A 20914-nucleotide genomic window follows, 5' to 3' on the forward strand; every position below is an offset into this window, starting at 1 on the left:
ATGCAGCGTCGTCCTGACTTCACTGGCTATGCTCAACCGCCGAACACAGCTCAACATCAGCCGCACGCCCAGCACCAGCAAGCACACCACCCACAGCACCAGCAACACCCACAGCATCCTCAGCATGCCCAGCATCCTCAGCACCAGCAGCACGGGGGCCACGTGCAACATGCAGCTCACGCGCAACATGCTCAGCATCCCCAGCACGCTCAGCACCACCAGTCTCAGCAGCCGCAGCAACATCACTCGACGCCGGTGCAGGCGTCGATGAGCATTCCCCAAGCGGCGCCCGCTCCTCCCCAACAGCAGCCGACACCAACCCCAGCACCGGCGCCGGCGCCCCGAGGACGGAAACGAACTCATGCCCAGCAGCAACAGCAGCAGCAGCATCAGCAGCAGCAGCATACACCTCACCAACAGCCGACTCCTCAACAACAACACCAGCAGCTTCACCAGCAACAGCAACAGCAGCAGCAGCAGCCGGTTCAACACGTCCAGCATGTACAGCAGCAAGCAGCTCAGCAGCCTCAGGTTCAACACGTCCATGCCCCCGCTCCAGCTGCTGCGCCCCAGCCCGTTCAACAGGTGCCGGTGACCGCTGCTGCTGCTCCGCCTGCCGCTCCGGTTTCAGCTACGCCTGCTCCGGCCCCGGCACCCGTGGCTGCGCCGCCTCCACAAGCAGCGCCTTCCATGCCAGCAGCCCCCACACCGACTCAAGACGCCAACGCGGCTCCTGCGCCTCCTCCAGCCAAGAAGAGTCGGACAAATACGCCGTGGACGCCAGCTGAGGAGCTTCGGTTGAAGCAGATGAGAGATGCAGGGAACAGCTGGGCCGAGATCGCCAAGACATTCCCCACAAGAACTGAAGGTAGTGTGAAGAAGCACTGGTACAAGGATATGCATTACGCCGAGTTTGCCGAGGATGAGGTAAGTTTTGTCATGTGCTAAGGCGAAGCGTAACCAGAAAACTAACGCGATTACAGAGCCAAGCACTTCTTACGGCTATCAAGGAGTACGAGAACAACAAGTGGAAGACGATTGGCCAGAAGGTTGGCAAGCCTGCCAAGGTAGGTTCCTGCTCCCCCAGCAGTGCACAATTGTAGACCGGTAATGCTAACTGCGACCCAGGCCTGTGAGCAGTATGCTAAGGAGCACTTCCCGGACCTGTTCCCCAACTCCAAAGGCCGTTAGAAGGAGGCTCGTGCTCTTCAGCTTGGCGTCGCTAATCCCAAAGCTGATGGAAACGGCTTGAGCATGCAACTCTGGCGCTCTGCGTCTTTCTCTTCATTCTTCTCATACCCCTAATCGCGTTTCTTTTCGTGACTGAATGTAGGTTTATCTGGCACAAAACTGGTTTAGGGAGGACAGGTATCAACTGGCCCGCGGCAGGAACGAGTGCATGGCCAAGGACGAGTCAATGTTATGTAGCTTGTTCTCAAGCAATGAATCACAATATCCACCTAGCCAACCGGTGAAGTTTGGTGAACCTTATCCAATCCTGACTTTACGTTTAGTCTTGTATACACTGGGACCAACGTATGTTCCATTGAGTGGCAGTCGCTTGGTAGTATACTATGGCAACTGGCCTTACGTAATGTTGGCACAACTCAAGACAGCTCGTGCGCAGAGCCCTCCACTATGGCATTGCATCTACGACAGAGATAATGCGCTTGCTACTTAGGTGCTGCTACGTCGTCCTCCCACTGATCAGTGACAGCGCCGTGGCTGGCATCGCCGACCAGACGTGCGTATTTTGCCAAAACACCTCGTCTGGCCCTTGGAACCGGCGGCTTCCAATCCTTTCTACGCTCTTCAAGCTCTTCAACGGTGACATTGACAATATCAATGCGGTTTTGAACTGCATCGATAAGGATCGTGTCCCCATCACGGACCAGTGCAATCGGGCCACCTCGAGCTGCTTCCGGGGTGACATGGCCAACAATGAAGCCATGACTGGCGCCACTGTATCTGCCGTCTGTCACCAGGGCTATGTTGTTCAGCCCAGCGCCCATGATAGCCGCAGACGCTTTAAGCTGCTCGGGCATGCCGGGGCCGCCACGAGGACCTTCATAGCGAACGATCAGGACCAGATTCTCACCTCGGGGAATCTCGCCGCGGTTGAGGGCCATGTTCAGCTCGTTCTCCTTATTGAACACGCGCGCCTTCCCCGTAAAGCTGAGGCCTTCTTTGCCGGTGATTTTGGCGACTGCTCCCTCGGGCGCGAAGTTTCCGCGCAGGATCCGGATGTGGCCCGACTCCTTAATCGGATCTGACAGGGGACGTATCAGTTTCTGGTCTGGTGGAAGACTGGGCCAGTCGGCAACATTCTCGGCCAAAGTACGGCCAGTCACAGTAGGGATGTTGCCATTGATAAGACCGGCGGCAATCAACATTTTCAAAACGGATGGAGTTCCTCCAATCTTGTACAAGTCCTCCATGTAGTACTTCCCACTTGGGGCAAGATCAGCCAAGAATGGCGTCTTGTCGCTGACCCTCTGGATATCATCCAGGCTTAGAGGCACTTCGGCCGTGTTTGCGATAGCGAGGAAGTGCAGCACTCCGTTTGTTGAGCCTCCAAGTATCATGGTTATAACTAGCGCGTTCTCAAAGGACTCCTTAGTGATAAGGTCTCGCGGTCGAATGTCCTTCTCCATGGTTGTCCTGATGACTTCTCCCGCACGTTCACACTCCCGGGCCTTCTCAGGGGAGAGTGCTGGATAAGACGAAGACCCCGGAAGCGTCAATCCCATGGCCTCGATAGCCGTAGCCATCGTGTTGGCTGTGTACATGCCTCCACAAGCGCCTGCTCCGGGGCAGGCGTGTCGCTCGATATCGGTCATGACATCGCTGGGCGTGCGGCCTTGACTACCAGGATCTGTCTTGGCATGTAAACGGTCGTATGCGTAGGCTCCAGAAGCTTCATAGCACGTGCTAATGTTGATCTCCTTTTCCAGGAGGTTTGAGTGACCTTTGCGGATCGTACCGCCGTAGATCATGATGAAGGGTCGGTTGTGTCGCGCGGCGGCCATAACGACGCCTGGCATATTTTTATCACAGCCTGGTATGGCAATGTTGGCATCGTGGTGTTGAGCACACGTAACGGTCTCAATACTGTCAGCGATGAGATCACGAGACTGCAGAGAAAATCGCATTCCTGTCGAAGCTATTAGGACATAGCAGGGGCCGGGGTGATACTGGCAAATTATACGCACCTTCGCCTCCCATGGTAATAGCATCCGAGACGCCTACGGCATTATACTGCCATGCTAGCATCTTTTGCTTCTCTATGGACTTTTTAACTATTTTACCAAAATCGAGCACTGCCATATCAGTCAGTTCAGCCCTAGGTGCTGGATCCCGACAGAAAACCTCACTCACGATGTGTATTACATGGGTTGCCCTCCCACCAGACAGTGGCAACTCCAATCTGAGGAGCGTGTTTCATCATCTGCTCGTTAGGCACTCCCGAGCCATAAAGCATAGCCTATAGATTTGAAATAGCGTTAACAGCACGTACTCACTATCCAAGTCGCAAAGAACGTAGACTCTATGTTTCCAACCAGTTCGAACCATCGTGGCTGAAGACACGAGATCGCGGAAGCCGCCGAGCGCCAAAACTTGGAAAAAGGATATCTCACCTGAGCTCCGGGGAAGTCATGTTCTCTTGTAATCATATGGGACCATCGGTTCAACGCACCGCCTGGCGGCAGGCATTTAAATTGGATGTATTGAGGGTCAGACTTGGGGTCAATGGACCCTGAGCCTTCATCTTCGCGAATGTCGCTCATAGTTGTGTATTTTAGCCCCGAGATGATTCTATCGTGCCGTTAGAGTATGCTGTGGGGTCACTGCGGGGTAGTAACAGGGTCCCTGGGAAATGGGAAAACAGGGCAATCGGTTCGTGAGAGAAGTAATCGACGACTGGAGTGTCCCCAGTCCTTATATATGGTATATCAGTCCAATGGGCGTACGTGAACGAATGTCAGGGCTCATATCTTCTAGGAGTTCGCGAAAGGAGATGAGTTGTTAGGCGATTGTGGGTTGGGTTGGCCAATGCAGTTAAATCTAAACACGATGACCGATCCTCGGGCGCGGACATCGTGGGGAAGCTTGACATGTGGATCCCAGGCTTCGATTTTTACCTTATGCAATGGTCGGCATCACGACAAACTGACCATTTACGGCGTACATTGCCCCAGGCTGGACTGTGGGGTAGGCAGGACGTCATGGCTGCCAACCTTCGGGTTTTCATATAGCGAACGAACGGATATGCTCGGAAATGTCCCTGGCAGGGTAGTGGAGCGAATTCGGCAGTGGCAGCTACTCCGTTCCACCTCAGCGCGGACGACGTGACAATCAACTACCGATGGTTCCCCCATTCGCTGGATGGGGGCATCTTGACCTTGCGTTGTATTGAGAAAGGAAGATAGGAAGACAGGGACGGACAATTACCGTGGCACACAGCGAGTGATGTAATAAAGCAAACCAGAGAATATCTTATGTTCCTGCTCTCTAAAGCTTATAGCTACTGTACAGGCCTTAGGTCCAAAGACACTGAGGGAGGCTGTGTTATCATCACTCGTTGACAAGATAGAAGAAACCCATCGCATCTCATCGCCCAATCCATACCATCATCCCATGAGCTCTGATGTACGTGGCGCAAAGCGCAGTCCTGCAACCTGCGTGACCAAAGATGCCATCACGGCAATTCAGGAACTCCTTTTCCAGACGATGGTTCGTCATCCAACCCAACTCCAAGCAGAACAACCTCCGCTGCTGAAACAAGACAATGGAAGAAGGGCAAGAGATAACTTGAATAGAAAGAATTGACACAAATTGAGAACCTTTACCGGCCTCCTTCCAAGTAATACCAGAAGCCATAGAGTGCTCTGCAGGCTTCACGTGCCTCTTGTGAATATTGAGTGTCGTGCCGCCATGATAATAGTCGCAACGAACAGGCGGTCCCTATGTAACAGAGCTCGGGGGGGCAGGACTTCCAGTCCCCGAGCCATACATGCTCATGAACAGGGCGCTTGGTACTTCAAGTGGGTCGTTACTAAGCATTTCATGCGCTGGCAACCACACCCACACTCCTTTCCTCTTCGAGCCTTCTAACCATCTCACGCTCTCTTGGGCTCCTTGGGTTGGCATCGATTCCCAAGATAGCACTGATCCGAGTCCGATCCTGCTTCTCGTACATAGGATCACGGTCATTTGGGCTTGTCATGGGAGTAATAGGGGTCTGGGTCCCAGTCGACAAGATGTTTGCCTTCCAAGCCTGCTCCAAGACGATGGGGCTGACGCCAGCACCGTAGTCGTTGGCGATGGCACCCCAAAATGATGACCGATGAGCCGAGTAGATGGACTGAAGACGAGGGAGGTCGACTAGAGCTGAAGGCGGGGGAAGAGAGCAGTCAAGGCGCAGAGCCGGCGCGTGACTGATTGGCGAGGGCTGAGGAAAAGGCGAAGGTCCAAGGGACCTAGCTGTCTCAGGAATAGGGGTAGGGTATCCGAGACCGGGAGACATGGCTGCAGTGGTAAGATTCATCGCAGCTGGCTTCGGAAGGATGGCAGGCAAGCGCGGCGAGGAGCTGGTATTGGCCATGATGCTGGGAAGCTGGACGGGGCCAGGAGAACTAGGGCCGTAGCTGCCAGCACTCCCAGGGGGGGTCGAGTCTCTGGACGAGCATTCCCGAATCGGAGAAGGGATGGCGGCGGGTAGTATAGGCGAGTGCCCCGAGGATGAGCCAGATGAGACAGAGGTAGTTCGTTTGCGGCGGTTACTTCCGTGACTGAGCTGGTGATAATGCAATCGACAGGCCAATTCGGTCTTCTTCAGGTGAGCGGCGATATGTTTATATGGCATTTTCTGGAGCCGAGTTTGCAGAAGATAAACTTCCTGAATAACTGGTCAGCCCCGTTGTCCAAATCCGAGTTTAGCAGGCGGCTCGAATGTGTAATGAACATCCACAGATCCTTACCTCATCCTCGCTCCATGCTCTGCCTCCACCCGTTGATGCTAACTTCCGGTTCTTGGAAACACCAAAGTCGTGGCGATCGAGGGCGTCGCTAGTGGGGGCGTATGGGGTGTTGAGGTGAGATGTGAGCTGCATTGGTGGCGACATGGTGGAATATAGAATCGATTGGTAATTCGTCGGAAGATTTTAGACGGTGCGGCCGAAGAATCGAAAGTTGAATGTTGTTTTTAAGAGGAGCAGACCTTGCTGCTAAAGAATCGAAGCTGGTTAAAGCGAATAAAGTGTTATAGGGTTGTATGTAAACGGTAATGATCTGGTTATCAAGTTTTGCTGATTCCCCGACGGAAGACTTCCTTGAAGCGACCAAGTAATGAGTCGTCGTAGTAGATCAAGGCACGGATGAACCCAAATCGAGAACCAAATCGAATGAAAGGTGGTATAATGGACCAGATGACACCGATGACGAAGGTATTTTTTTCCCAAAAGAGTGTAAGCAGCCAAGCCAGTTGGGCAGTGTAAAGAGCGTGGTCGCTAGCTGCGAAAGAAGGAAAAAAGAAAGAGGCGCGCAACAACGTCTTGGTCGATGTACAGGTTTAGCCTAGAGGGTGTAAAAGAAGGATCAAAACGAGAGAGGCAGTGGAAGGGGGCGTCCGCGGGTAATAATGCATCTTTCTGCCCCGTTGTGTTCGGGCAGAGCTATATCCAGGCATGCAGGGCGAAAGAGGGCCAGGGTCGGGGGGGCCCAGTCGATGCCAGGCCCTGCACACACACCGCAACAGGTGGCCTTGTTACAAGCCTTACCGGAGGCCCTGGAGGAGAAAAGATGGGGTGACTGCGACAAGATCAGAAGCATGACCTTGGCTTGATCCGCTTGGCTGCCATCCATTCGTGCCACCCAAAACAATGAACCCCGGCCTTGACCAGCCTAGTCTGAGAAGGACGTGCGTGCCTACGATCCGGGAACGCAATTCCCTACCTCACCCAGCGCAACGGAAATGGCCAGGTGAGAACACAATCGAGCACGCATTCCGCGAGATCCGAGCTGAGCGAAGTAGTCACTCGACTGTCCTCTGCATCCATGGTTTATGCTCCAGATCAAGAGCCCGTACTGGTCTTTCCTGAGACAGCATCCGAATGTAGAACATTGCACCACTATAGACGAGACTCTAGATGCGTAAACCACGCATACCAATGACCGCTCATCATGGACAAGATAGATCAAGGCCGAGGCAGGGACGGCACAGGTCTCCACATATCGATAGTTGTTACGATGGGATTAGAAACGTCTGCCCCTCATCTGTTGTGTCGTCTTGTGTTCTCCTCTCTTGTTCTGTTCCATGCAAGATCATCTGGCATCGTTGGCACTACTGGTACCACTTTGTTTCGGCCGCCGAGCCGAAAAATGGTCTTGAGGTTGTTCCAGAGATGGAGCCCAGACTTTGGCATCCCCAGACGAATGCGGTCCTGCTGGTTGGTCGCGAGATTCGGGTACCGATCTCCATAAGAACAGAGTCCGCTGTGGATTTGCAAGGGGATGTATGCTGCCAGTTTGAACTGGCGGTATGCGGGCTTGCTTAGGCCGCTGCCTCTTCGGTCCAAGACCAGCGCGTGACTTGTTCATCTATAGGAGAGCATGCAAGAGACGTGGTATCATGGGAGTCTCGCCTCGTTCGAGGTCTTCGAAGAGGGTCTGTGTCTGACGTTTTACAACGGGGAAGTTCTGTAAGGACGTTGCTTCAACGTGTTACAGAGCCGCGCTTATCCCCTCAACAGGGTTGCCTATTGGGCCATCTCACTCTGTCGACCCACCCACCCCAGCTGCTGGGTACAGCGGCTCTTCAACGGGCGGCCCAGCGACGTGAAAGCCCCTGCTGGGTGCGGACCCCGGTACCCTGCAGGTCTCGCGAGCCCCTGGGCGTTCCGGGGCATTCCCCCCTCTGTCGCAAGAGCCTACTGCAGCGGCCACTTGAAGTATCGCTTCGTCCCAACCGCAGCCCCAAGCCGGCTAGGGGAGCTGAGCAGAGCCTCAATCGCGTCCATGTCGGATCTTGGCTGAGCATCTGCTATTGGCTGGTGCAAGATCTCTTGCGCGTACGGCGTGAATCCACTCGTTTGGACTGATGTTTAGATGTATCCAACGTCGAAACAAGCTCAGCATCCTTGTTTCGTTCTTTGGGCTAAAGATTAGAGTTGGCAAGGCCACTCCTCATTCGCGTGATAACAAGTGGCTGCTTCAGGGTGACGACAGAATTTGTATTTGGGTATTTACCTTATCTAGTATGGCACCGCAGTTGAGTCGTTGGCCCCGAACCTGCCTCGAGCAGTTAAGTCCTGTTTGGTCAGCAAATTGGTTGAACGAGCATTTTTTCAGCCTGAGCGGCGATGTCGAGGTTCGTCCCATGGCCATGTGATAAAAAGTACCGCCTGCTGTTAAGCGCATCGCATCAATGGCTACCAATGCCATGCCGAACCAATCCAGTAGTGATTAATGCAAACCCATATAAGTGTCCCAAAGGAGTCGAAAGGGCTGCAAGTCCAGTTGTGGACCCTGGTCAGTTTTGACGTTCCCGAAACTCGCTAAAGTCAGGGTCTGATTTCAGCTGGGTATCAGCCCTTGCCTGTCGTAGCTATCTTTACACAGCCCCAACCGTACGTCAAGACCAGCGAAGAGTCAAAGACTCGTCGGAATCAGCAGATGTCAACATATACAGCGGCGCTGACTCTATGACGTTATTTAGTATAATCTGCACTTTGCGCATTCGTTTAGAAACCTAGCTTGAGCCGCACTGTTCCTGTGATGCCCAGGAGATGGAGCTGTGGGGGGGCACTGGACCCGTCATGCAGGGCAACTCCAAGTCGAGTCCACATTCGACGGCCGGATGCGGTTTGCACTTTTGCATTCAATACCCGCGGTCTGGACCTTGGCGCATAACAGTAGCACTAGATTTTCAGTCCTACCACGCCCAAAGTGTGCTACCCGGCTCAAGCCTAGGTTGTGTGATGGGTGTACCTTCCCATGATTACGGTGTCTCTGGACGTTCACGACTTGTACCAAACACACTCAGATCCCCGGCGATCTTCATTATCACTTCACAGAATTTCATGAGGATCAGAGGATAGTGTCGATCATGAAGAGCACAGTTCAGTCTATTCCAGGCCAATCTTCACTCCGGTATGCTCGGAACGCCGACCAGGATCGCTTGCCTAAACTCATACCATACAATTTGATGTGTATGTCGGTCTGGTATGCCAAATTTGCAAAGGCGCTCTTTCATGTAATAGTGCGACGCTGGCTACGTGTCCTAATGATTAGACAATGTATCTCAGAATCATTGAGGGCAACGCAGGTCGTGGGTGTCAATCACCGGAACTCCAAGTCGCCGGCTAATCTAGCTTGAGTACTGCATTACAACCTGCCACTTAGTAATTCGCCTAGGTGTGAACTTTGCAACTCTCATCTGGTCAGATTATGCCACGGCCGGCCGGTAGATCCCCCAGGAATGCATACATGTCCATGAATGATTTGCCACTAGCATGTATCGTTCATCTTATCTTTCTAGGACATTTAGAGCCCTCTTGCACCTCTCAACCCGGAATGAAGGGCGCGACCAAACAGCCCATTCCATATTGCAGTCGATCGCCCGCTAGGTTACAGGGTAGCTTCCTGATATGGTGCTAGTTGAAGATCCCATTGCTGCTTATGTGCATCAGGGACGTGGAGGAATGCATTCAATCATGTCAAGCGTGATGGGTTGCTTTATGTCGAGGGCAGGTGAACGAGTAAGACGGACTCGAACCAGTTGTCCTCTCCAAAACTGAAATCTACTAGGAAGCTGATGGACCCTCCAAACTCCTGTTCCCACTACTGCGACAATGTACAATGCGGCGTGTCTATTGCACCTCAAAAATGACCACAATTCGGGCTTCCAACCCCAAATGTTGCTTCGGATTCGCCGAATTGTTCCTCCGGTGTCAAGCACCTTCAACGCTGAATGACGTGCAGTTCATCCACAGACTGGCTGCTTCCCGAGCGAACAGTCAGGGGTCAGGGATGATCTTCAGCCGAGGGACAATCCCCTGCGCAGCTTAACTTTAAAACTCGGCCCCGCTGAACTCGCCTCTGGAAATAATCCCTGTCAAGTAGCAGAGCCGCCATCCTCAAACCTCTTTCCGACAGTCTCAGACCTGCAAGGTTTCATTGCCGAATACCGCTGCAAAAAACTGCCCATTTTTGACGGTCGCGCATAAAAGCCTCTGTTTAAGATGTTTAAAAGAGGATAGTCTCATCTCAACAATCCCTTGGCCGCCTATGAATTCCACGCACCCGCGCCACCTTGCGATTGGCCCTAGGTTAGTAGGGCTTGGTCGCTGATGAAGACCCGTTTGGTGATTGTTCTCCTCCAAGTTCAGACGAACGTACCATCACATTCAGGCACGCTATATACCAATTCTAGCATATTCACGAATTCGGCCTGAGTTGATATAGCTGCCAAAGTCAGGCGCGTCTCTCGTTTACTCCTGAAGGTAGCAAGCGGTAAAGTAATTCGAGACTTCTGTAGATCAGGATTGCACAGCACAAGGTCAGTGAATATCGATATAATCATATTATTTAAGTGTGGTGCTTCGTGGTTGGTCTCGATAATACTCCAGGCCACTCCATTTCACACGTGACATCGTCTTTCATTAGTAATATATTAATCAAGAGGAAGTTTGGAATGCACCATTATCGCTGGGTATCAGTTACAAGGCTTGGCAAAATCGATTGGCAAGGGCACTGCGGTAGTATGCAAGGTTTTCAGGACGGTTCGGAACGATTCCGATCTAGTTTGTTTCATCTGCCAGGGTCCATGCAGCCCAAACAACTTGAAACAAGGTAAAGTCGGCATGCCATAACACACAGTTTGGTTATCGCCAGTGGTGATCCTGTGTCCTTAATTCTCACACAATGCTAGTTCCGAAAATTCCTGATCAAGACAGCACGTTCACGCGTGCTAAGCAGCACAAACAAGACTCCAAACTAGGTTGCTTACGAATATAAGGTCACTTTCTACTTTAGTAGCCTCACCAAGCCCAAGCGTCCAGCCATCGCTGGAACTGTAAGTTCACGGAACTGCGCTGTTAGAGACGACATCGCTACTATACAGAGAGCGTAGAGGGCTTTCAAAGGCCAGCATCAATTTGATACAACTGCGCGTGGGCCGCTGTTTGGTTTCGGCTTTCTTCAGTCACTCCTGGAATTCTTGGTGAAGTTTGAACTTGATCTGCTTGAAGAAGGCAGCCGTAATATGGTAGCTCAAGGTATCGTAATCGCCGAGCCTTTTTATAGATGCTGCGGTCATGCCTCTCAACTTCAAAGGATCTGGGTGATGACAGACGGGTTCTCCTGAAGTAGGCTTCAGTTTCCGTCTCACAACTTTGGCGGTTTATCCAAGCCACCAGTGCAATGATTGCTAGGGTTGACCTAGCTGCTCCACGTCTTCAAATTTGAATCTCTCTTCCGCATTGGAATAGTGTCATTCCTGGTAGAACCTTACTCCACTGGTTAGCGTATTCTGTCAAGCGCACTCGATGGTCAGGAGGCTGACTTAAACTGTTCTAGGATGAGGTTTTTGTAATCAGCCACCAAGGTGGTGCAGCTAGACGTCTGAAGGCGTTGCGGAGGCTGTTGATGTTATGATTTCTGGCTTCGCCCTGGGTATGGCAGCGAATATTGAGGTGGTGTTGGGAGCTCAGAACTGTCTGGCTCTAGGCTATTGCGTTCATGTGCTGAGGGCTATGCCCGTACTGAGAAGCCTGCAAGCCAATCCTGGACCGCTACTGGCGTTGGTCTTTTGTCCTCATTCTCTCAGATTGAGTAGCGGTGATTTCTCTCTTGACATTTTTCTGTATTGGAAATCTATTGAGCTTGTTTTGGATAAATCCTAATGGGAAATTAGTATGTTGCATTATTCTTGTGCCTGCGAGGATGTGGAAATAAACTATTCATCTCGCTAGAAACATTACTATCTTCCACATTGACAAGCCGCCGATCATGGCTTGGCTTCATTGATTGTGACAGTGGTCATAAGATCGTTTCGCATAGAGAAAGCATTAAGCACTTTCAGGGCGGCCGCCCCTCCGTACTCTGTTTCCTACAGGCGCAACTCAAAGCACCTAACAGTCTTGCTTTCTATAGAGGCAAGGATGGTCTTCCAACGTAGTTCAGCTAGCAGTCGTGGAAAGGGGGCGAATTGTTGCCTCTTCGAACCGTGACCCTTGTTCAGGTTGGTTACCAGCAGTGAGGTGCTGCACAATAAGGAACCAGGCGCCCGCCTTCAATCGATAAGGACATCTCCCTATAATATGTAACGCACTGTCACTTGCTCAATATATGGATGTGCAATTGCTATATGACTCTTCAGCGCAATACGTTCTTCCCGATCGGTCTAGGTTCCTCTAACTATGCAACATGGCATGAATCCAAAGAGGCTGAATCTTGTCCCTCGCATTATAAAGAAGAGAAGGAGACGACTATATATATCGGGCTCCCGTCGGTATCTCCTCTGAGCTCAGATAACCTTGAAGCCCCGCTATGACATGATATATTTAACTGAAGAATATTCCAACTCAAGTACCTCCTGTTATTGAGTAGGTGAGTCCTCTATAAATTACGTATCCCTTTAGATGAATAGAACCACACGTTTATAAGATTAAAGGTTAGTTTGGTTTTGCGATCTAGAGTTTATAACCTGAAGGTGGCGTTAACTTCGAGCGGTATATTATCGATTGGTGGCAACTAAGGTAAACGTACTTGATGTTTAAATACTTCTGGCGCTGTATTTAGACATCCTATGCAACCCAGCTGGTGTCACTCAGCTGTCGGCTTACCATCGGCTATTTATTTTCTCGCGGACTCTCCTGGGAATTTTGGTCTGTTTCTAGAGAAATGGCTGCTAGGCAGCCTGAAACCAGCCACGGGTCGATGCCGAAAGCCTCAGAGAATTGCATCATGGGTGACTCGCGCCCGACGGCAACCGATGACTCGACGAGGTTTCCTGGAAGGATAACAGTTGTTGGAATGCCCGCGTCTCTGGCCGCTTGTTCGATTTTATCCTTGGCCTCCCTCACACGGACCCGCAAGTCTGGCTCTTCGCTGCGGTAAGCTAGATCGGATGGTATAAAGAGCTTGACATTGGTATGTGTGATGGCATCAATCAAGTCATACTGTGGCTGTATTCCCTCGTGGCCGACCAGCGAGCTTGCATCGCGTTAGAAGCACTCCGCAAGGACGAATTCAAACCCAATGTTAACTTACATAACAACATCAATGTTTTCCATTGCAGCTATGAGGGCATCTTGATCGCCCATGTCCACTTCAAGTACTTTAACACTAGAAGGGAGCCTGCTGAGATCTGAGTCTTTACTTGTCTTTGACTGACCAATACATCTTCTTTCTTCTTTTCCACATAAGACTTTCACAGGTACTCTAGAAGCCACTAGAGCCTCCACGATCGATGAGCTTGCCCGTCCGCAATGGCCGTACACTGCGATTTGGTTCCGTGACATCAGAGCTGAAAGGAAGGCGAGGCCGAGCAGGCGCCCTGTCTCATAACTACAGTCAGCTAAATGTGTTCAAGCACCATCGGTTGTGTAGACCAGGACTCGGTTCCCTATTTAAGTGTCAATATTTGCAGGCTTTCCGTGCGGCGATGATGCGCGGAGATGGCTTCCGTGGAAGTCTCCGAAGAGTCTTATAGGCTTGGTGTCGACTTGGAGTTTCCCAAGTTACTTGCTACGCCACACAAGGATTCCTATTAGTTAAAGGGTCCCCTGCATTCCCTTCGAAGGAACCTTCATATCTGGCTAGTTTAGGAGCTTTGATGTTTATTTCTGGCACAGGTACGTGGGTCTACCGAACCGGGGTGCTGCAATCAAGGATCGGCATCCCGCTGCCACCATTCCGAAATCCAGCGCGGCTCTCGCCCCAAGCTCGTCACCAAATACCGTATCTTGCCCTATCGTACGTATCGCCAAATACTTTTCGAAGTTTGGGTAGGATCTATCGCTAGATGTTCTAGATCAATAGTGCCGTAACCTTGATGCATGGTGAAGAGCAAATTGGCAGGGTGCCCAGCCTGTCGAGCTCTCGTGTCCCCGCAATTCCAGGTCAAAGATCGTTTCGCGAAACTCCTCCTGGTCCAGATACCCAGCAAAGTTCAAATGAAGCATTGGCAGATATCGGGCGCTCTCTTAGATATGCATCTTTCTAAAAGTCCTTCCCTTGTCGTAGCATTTGTCGCTGCTGAACCAACGCGTTGTAAACATACTGAACGAGTCAAGTTTTATCAAGAGTCAGTATGTTAGTAAAAGCGAAGGGTTTTAACATTAAATAACGCAAAGTTTTGTCACCCCGGCAACAAATCAGGTTGTCAATAGCACTAGTGGTTTAGTGGTATAAACCTCCAATGTCAAAGAGATCCTATTGCCGCTCTAAGTTTCGTCCAGAACAGGCGCAGGTAGTACACAAGAGTACCTGAAGAATTGGCAGATGAACTGGAGCGTCACTCAAGGGTACCTGCGGTCCTCAAATAGATACCAACGGCCGATGACACAGGATGCGGATATGGATGCTAACCGCGGGTCTTGCCCCATAATTCATCAATCGACGATTGGCTGAAGTAGGATTACTCTGTCGATCATCATTTCGTATTCATGCTTGGCTTGTGATAAACGTTGTTGCCTAGTTTACTGATTCCTGCTAAAGTCACACACTGTTGGGAAGAGGCTTCTCTTCTTCCTCTCTTCTCCTGTCTTGTGCGCGAACGATCCATCTTTGGCGCTCACCTATATGCATCTCGGCCACACCCACTTGATACAGTCCATGTAAGTACTTCGGCCAGCCACATTCGGCACTTAACCGGAGTCATGCTTCAGCTGGGCTGGGACGGTATTGCATCATTGGCTGTTACAGTATTGATCTTCTACAAAAGCGATTTGGTACTGCCACCTTTGGCGTGCCATGGTATGTACTTACGGATGACAGTATTTCGTGGCTGAGATGCATAAATGTGAGCGCCAAAGATGGATCGTTCGCGCACAAGACAGGAGAAGAGAGACACTCTTCTGTATCGCCCAACACTCTGACTCCATCTGTTATACAAAACAGCGTTCCGACATGTATCTCTTGCCTCAGTGAAATATCAGGGCAATGTCCTGCATGGTACAGAGCAGAGCAGACAATGCGTTGAAATGCTTTGGAACCTCGTTCTGCAATCGAGGCACGTCTATGGCGAGGTAGCTGGTCTTGCGATCACGACCGTCCGTCCGAATTGAGGATCTACATACTGTACCTGAAACCTCATTGATAGCCTGTCGAATTTAAAATGAAGACATTATGTACACTTTTATATTTATGCAAATTATTCAAAAATTATATTTCATGTATAGTCACGCCGTGCGGCAGATCCACACCAGATCATGCATTTGACGAAGTGGTGAAGAAGTGAGGAAAGAGGTGCAATAGATCGTACGCAATGACAATCACGAGCAGGATATGCTTTGCCCGGACATGGTTTGCATTACCAACATCAAATATTGCTCCGTATAGTAATACAAGCTGCCCTTGCAACGGATAATTCTTTCGGTTCTTGACCAGCCCAATGCTTATTCGCTGTTGCTCAGGGAAATAACTGTTCGTTGAAGATAGCGATGCAGTCGTAGGACTGGATGTCTTTTGGAGCCCAAGCCTGAGCTGAGCCCGAGCCTGAGCCCGAGCTGTCCCCGAGCTAGAGCACAGACGTTTGAAAAACTGTCTGGTTCTGCTGGGCGACACAGAAGAGTGTCGGGCGACACTGTAATTCAAAGGGTAATTGATTCCGCTGTTCTGGACAAGGAGTGCCCGGGGGAGGGGGGACGGCACTCATGTTCGACTTCATCAGGGGTCTGCTCGATATTTGGCCTAGCCTTCATGAGTGGCATGATACCGAATCCGCACTAGTTATATCGGTACTTTGCTTGGCCGTTCTGGTCAAAGTGGTAGACTGTATTACAGTACCTCAATGTTTTGATTGCCGAAGTACTTGCTGATGACAGTATCAAGTGGGTCTGGTTGGGATACATGAATGTCAGCGGCAGATATGGATCATCCGTGCTTAAAGACAAGAGGAGAGAGACAACAGAAAGAAGCCAATCTTGATTGTGAGTTTCACGTTCGCATGTATACTGCACTGGGAGCACTAAATATATGTTGCCAATCCACACTTCTCCAGAATTGATCTGGTGATGAGCACAGCTTCCCAACTCCTCGCCCTGATATTATCATGGCCTGAAAACGGATCATGTTTGTATCAAGGTCTATTTGTATATCGTCATATTTGGACATGCTAAGATGTCGCTGACGAGAGGCCATTTCCTACCCATAACTATTGTGACCTCAGCATTGTTATTCAGAAGACCGTATTTGGCCATTCCGATATGTGTTCCAAGAATTTTATGTGCAGTTTTTATGTATGAAACGGTTCTGTGCTTGGACACGAATTGTCTTCGATATTCATAACGTGCTTGACTACTGTGCCGCTGCTGGAATACTGTGTATATGCCTTGACCGGACGTGATCATCCTCTCGAGTATTGAGATTTACTACGATATAACTTGTACCACACGTACAATAAACTTGTCATCGAATTATCATGAGCTCTGGAACAAGATAATCAATGTCGTCAGAGACTTTGCCGGTTCATTAGCTACGCCATGGCCGTTCATGTTATGGTCATGGACTTGATCTTTATAAATGCATATGCATATACTTTTCAGGCGGAATCCCTTCCGAATCCTTGCGATCATCATATAGAGAACTATTCTCCATATACGAAGACGACACCGTCTACTCCTGGTGAAACTGATCTTCCCCGAGCAGGTCCATAAAGTTCTCTTGGTTCTGCGTCGAGGCATACTGTTCAAGACCATCCTTCAAGTCCGTGACCCATGTCTCCATATCGTTGCTTTGTTGGCGGAAACTAGTCAAGTTAGCGGAACGTGTTTAAGTAGGTCTTATCAGACCAACTCACCCTTGGGCCATGTTGGTGGCTCTGGCCAGGATGGTAACGTTAGTCCAATAATCAGCCTGGCTAATACCCGTAGAGTAACTCACACTCGCTTCGCACTACAATGCTTCCTGTCAGTAATCTCAGGCCAGTAGGAAAGAATCAGGGTTTGCTCACGCTGCTGCGGATTGACTTGAAAGCCGTTGAATACCGGCCGAGAGTTGATCCAGTCTGGCATGTATCTGTTCGAGCTGGTCCTGCATTCTTCCATAATGTTAGTGAGCGTTTGCTTTCTGTGAAGCGAGGCACACTGACTGGGGTGCGGGATCAAGTTCCTCGTCTTCGGTAAGATCAGGCAGAATCGAGAGGCCTGATTGACCTGCACGCATGGGCTGGTTGATAGATATAGAAGGTACTGCTGGTTGGATGTTACCCGGCGCGGTTTGATGATTGTTCGGGACAGAAAGGTTGGTGTTTGGCCGTGCCCGGGTTGTTGACATCCCTTGCTGCTGGGCTGGCTGCGCTCGGCGATTCTGCTGCGGTCGATTCATTGCGGTGGTGGTACGACTGGTCGACGGGGATGTTCTATGTGACAAAGTGGAAGGTCTGAATGGAGGGTGCTTGAACTGGAAATTCAAGTGAGAGCGATGGTGTGTACATGTATTTTAAGTTGGTCATTAGATATGTTCTGCAGGCCCGTAAATGAACCAGAGAAGAGTAGGGCAATTTGACTACACGACGAGGACTAAAGTGGGTAAACTCGTAGCACATGTATCTCATACTTCATATTCTCGGTCAGACATAATTGATTTAAGTCAGTACTGTACTGTATCTCATTCAGTTCAATGTCCCATCGGCTTTGGCATATACCACTTCCAGCCTTTCAGAAAATGCCTCACTCCTTAACCCCGAAGCGTACCCTGGTGTTTGCTTCTGAACTATTGCTCTGACCAACGCCGGCATGTCTAGTTCAGTCGCCACGCTCAGTAGACAGTTCCGCTTCACGGCTGGGAGTCGAATTGTTCGGATATACCGTCCGGATGCCGGCGTTAATGCAGAGCCAAGCCACGAGATGAACATAGATTTACAAGACCAGACGTGATCAACTTGCAGCAAGTGGAGAAAGCAGCCGCCCGGAGTCCGGTGATGAGATCGGAGAAGTTAACCTGTGCCCTTGCACTTTCTTGTCGCCAAATGCACACGTCCGAGTGCTGTAATGTGACCAAAAGTGACTAGGTCTGCTGGTGCTGCCTCACTAATGTCAGGAAATGTCATCAACGCATGCCCGCAAGTGGCCGCGCAGTTGGGAAACGAATCGCTGGCCAAAGGGCAAATTCTTGGTCCACGGGCTGTCAACCATGTGCAGTCAGATTAAGCTCAAGCGGCACTGGGTCAGAATGGATCCTTGGGACCGAACCGTCCTATGGCTGGAACCGACTGCGGGGCATGTCCTAGGTCGTGGGATTGAACCATCCCTTGCTGTCATCTGCGGGGCGTGTCTAGCGACTAAAGTGACTCCAGAACCGTCCTTTAGCCCACTCGAACGCGATGCACCGAACCAGCCCAAAGTCCGCATTGCACGTCTACAACGTGACGCACCTCAGGTCGAAAATGAGCGATGGAAAGGGGTAAATAACTGGATGTCGAATTCCTGCCCAGCGACGACCTGAAGTCGAATGAGGCTGATGCACAAACTGGTCGGGATCTGCGGGGCTGCAGTCGCCTGCGGGGCATGATCTGGCGCAGGCACAGAAGGCTGCCTGCAGCTGATTACAGCCATTGGGGCACCATCGGTCCACTGATAGCTTGTTGACGGCGCGTAACACGCGACAGGGGGGTAGAACGCGTCCCACCTGTCAATGATGAACTTGGTCTCTCGGCCCGCTTCAACTTCACTGCGTGCCCTCTTTAAGTTCCCCAAAAATCCTCACGGAGACCACTTTGATGCCTGTCACCTATTGACTCTGCTGTCGTTTTCTGTCTGCTGTCGTGTTCTGTCTTCTGTCGTTTTCTAGCTGCAGTCGTTTTCTAGCTGCAGTCCTCTTATACATCTAGCTGTCAATAACTGACAACAGTCGCAAAAGTGTCTGCTGAAGGGGTTGTTTAGAATTGGACAATGGTCAGATTCGCTTCCCGCCAACAAGTGATGCAGGTTAGAAGTGACACACATGGACGAATAGTGCAGCGCATGTAATCGAAGGGGATCCGGACGCACGAGACGACTTTGCCGGTACTCAATTGACTCCTGGCCCACCAACACGTAACTAGCCGCGGGGTGCGATTGTTGATGCCCCGCCATAGCGTGACCTTTGGGGATCGATCCACTTGGGACGTATCCACCTACTCCCACAGCCAAACTTTGGGTGGCCTTTTTCAGCCCACCTAATCGATTCTGCGGTCCTCTTCTCGCTGCGAATACTCTGGCTTATTCCTACCAAGGGTGAGATCCAACAGAGGGCTAGCGTCTCGCGGATCTCCCACCAGAAGTGCTCGTCGTCGAGATCAAGACGCCCCTTGTTGTGAACAGTGTTGATTTCCATAGGTTCTTCATACTGTCTTGGCTCCTTCAATAGACGACTCTGAGGGCGACAAGTCCAACTTGTCCATCCATCGCAAGACTAGAGACATGGCGAAATGGCCAACGATCTCACTTACTTATCAGTGCCTTTGATGGCTATGCTGCCTATATCGGCACTCTTCCATTAGAAGAGCGCAAACGCTATAATGTTGGTTTACAAGATCCTTCCGTATTTGAAGAAATCCGCGAGAAGCTTCATATTATTCCCAACGAGCATATATATCCAACATTCTACGAAGGCGCAACTCAATTCCACGGTCCTACGGAAGAATCAGTACTTGGTTGCAATTACTTTTATAAGAAACCATGTCTTTCTAGCTATAATGGCAACAACACGATCGCCGCAGAGGTCCTCGCTGAAGTGAAAATCAATGAGAGGCTTATGCGGCACCCACATCCCAATTTAGCCGTCTACGTCGGCTGTTTCGTGCGCGAAGGCCTCATTGTCAGTCTTGTCTTCCGGAGATATTCTCAAACCCTCTACGAACGTGCCGTCGATGCGGTGAGCCTCGCCAGATTTTCCATTGCGGACCGCCACAATTGTATGGACAGCATCGAGGCTGCAGTCAAGCATATACACGGGCTCTGTCTGGCACATAATGATATATCCCCCTCAAACATCATGTTTGATGACGAAAATAGGCCAATACTTCTGGACTTCGACTCCTGTGCCCCTATTGGACACGATAGAGACAAAGGAGGCCATGTCACTGGTTGGAGAGGACCTCTCTTTGACACCGGACCAGCGTTCAATATCTCCTCGACCGAATGCGATGCATTGGCAATCCAGTTCTTACGGAAGTGGCTCGAGGAGATATAACTTGAAGTTCACAATCATCGGTGGAACACCGTCAAACATGGCGTTGGCACCAACATAGTGCCTATTGCGGTTCCAACGCAATGTTACGGTGGACCACCCGACCAAGAGCAAGCCAAGAGCCTGACAGCTGTCAAGAAGAGTGCCAGATGATAAAAGCTCGATTCAGGTTGCTTATGGCTTGCAAATTGCCCCCCAAACAGTCTCACTACGTGAGGAGACTTGACTTCTTAAGATAAGTATTGGAAGGCCGCTGTTGACGTGCTGGAATGACCTTGGAATTCTAATCAGGGTGAGGTTTCATTCGTGGGTGTTTTCGAAGAAGTCGATTCGTCATCGCTGATTTTAGGATGGGGTTGAAGTGGGTGTGGGCTTTTGGCGCAGGAGATACTACCTCGCTGGTGAGCAACAATGGCCGTCTAATTGAATTCATTTATGGTTATCATCGAAGACCTCGACTTGCTCGAGTATATCTATCATGTGAACCTGGTGATGTAGTTCTGAGCATGGCCAATAGGGT

The 20914-nt window shown here is 50.7% G+C and overlaps 5 protein-coding genes across 5 annotated transcripts; 1 reads left to right on the forward strand and 4 right to left on the reverse strand.

Moving 5' to 3' along the window:
• Nucleotides 1–1191, forward strand: JN550_012811 (uncharacterized protein; the record flags this gene model as incomplete). Its single annotated transcript, XM_049311327.1, has 3 exons — nt 1–927; nt 984–1067; nt 1129–1191. The coding sequence occupies 3 exons, from the start codon at nt 1–3 to the stop codon at nt 1189–1191; spliced, it is 1074 nt and encodes a 357-aa protein (XP_049165212.1).
• A 482-nt stretch (nt 1192–1673) lies between these two features.
• JN550_012812 (uncharacterized protein) lies at nt 1674–3788 on the reverse strand (the record flags this gene model as incomplete). The annotated part of the gene is made up of 4 exons (XM_049311329.1): nt 1674–3154; nt 3213–3320; nt 3379–3484; nt 3639–3788. 4 exons carry the CDS (start codon nt 3786–3788, stop codon nt 1674–1676), a joined length of 1845 nt encoding a protein of 614 aa, XP_049165213.1.
• A 1277-nt stretch (nt 3789–5065) lies between these two features.
• Nucleotides 5066–6125, reverse strand: JN550_012813 (uncharacterized protein; the record flags this gene model as incomplete). Its single annotated transcript, XM_049311330.1, has 2 exons — nt 5066–5899; nt 5982–6125. The coding sequence occupies 2 exons, from the start codon at nt 6123–6125 to the stop codon at nt 5066–5068; spliced, it is 978 nt and encodes a 325-aa protein (XP_049165214.1).
• A 6726-nt stretch (nt 6126–12851) lies between these two features.
• Nucleotides 12852–13325, reverse strand: JN550_012814 (uncharacterized protein; the record flags this gene model as incomplete). Its single annotated transcript, XM_049311331.1, has 2 exons — nt 12852–13215; nt 13273–13325. The coding sequence occupies 2 exons, from the start codon at nt 13323–13325 to the stop codon at nt 12852–12854; spliced, it is 417 nt and encodes a 138-aa protein (XP_049165215.1).
• Nucleotides 13326–16839: 3514 nt separating this feature from the next.
• On the reverse strand, nt 16840–17550 carry JN550_012815 (uncharacterized protein; the record flags this gene model as incomplete). Its single annotated transcript, XM_049311332.1, has 4 exons — nt 16840–16972; nt 17024–17044; nt 17107–17256; nt 17315–17550. 4 exons carry the CDS (start codon nt 17548–17550, stop codon nt 16840–16842), a joined length of 540 nt encoding a protein of 179 aa, XP_049165216.1.
• Nucleotides 17551–20914: the final 3364 nt, after the last annotated feature.

The sequence above is a fragment of the Neoarthrinium moseri genome (genome assembly GCF_022829205.1).
Source record: "Neoarthrinium moseri strain CBS 164.80 chromosome Unknown scaffold95_Wmoseri_CBS_16480, whole genome shotgun sequence".
NCBI classification, from domain to species: domain Eukaryota; kingdom Fungi; phylum Ascomycota; class Sordariomycetes; order Amphisphaeriales; family Apiosporaceae; genus Neoarthrinium; species Neoarthrinium moseri.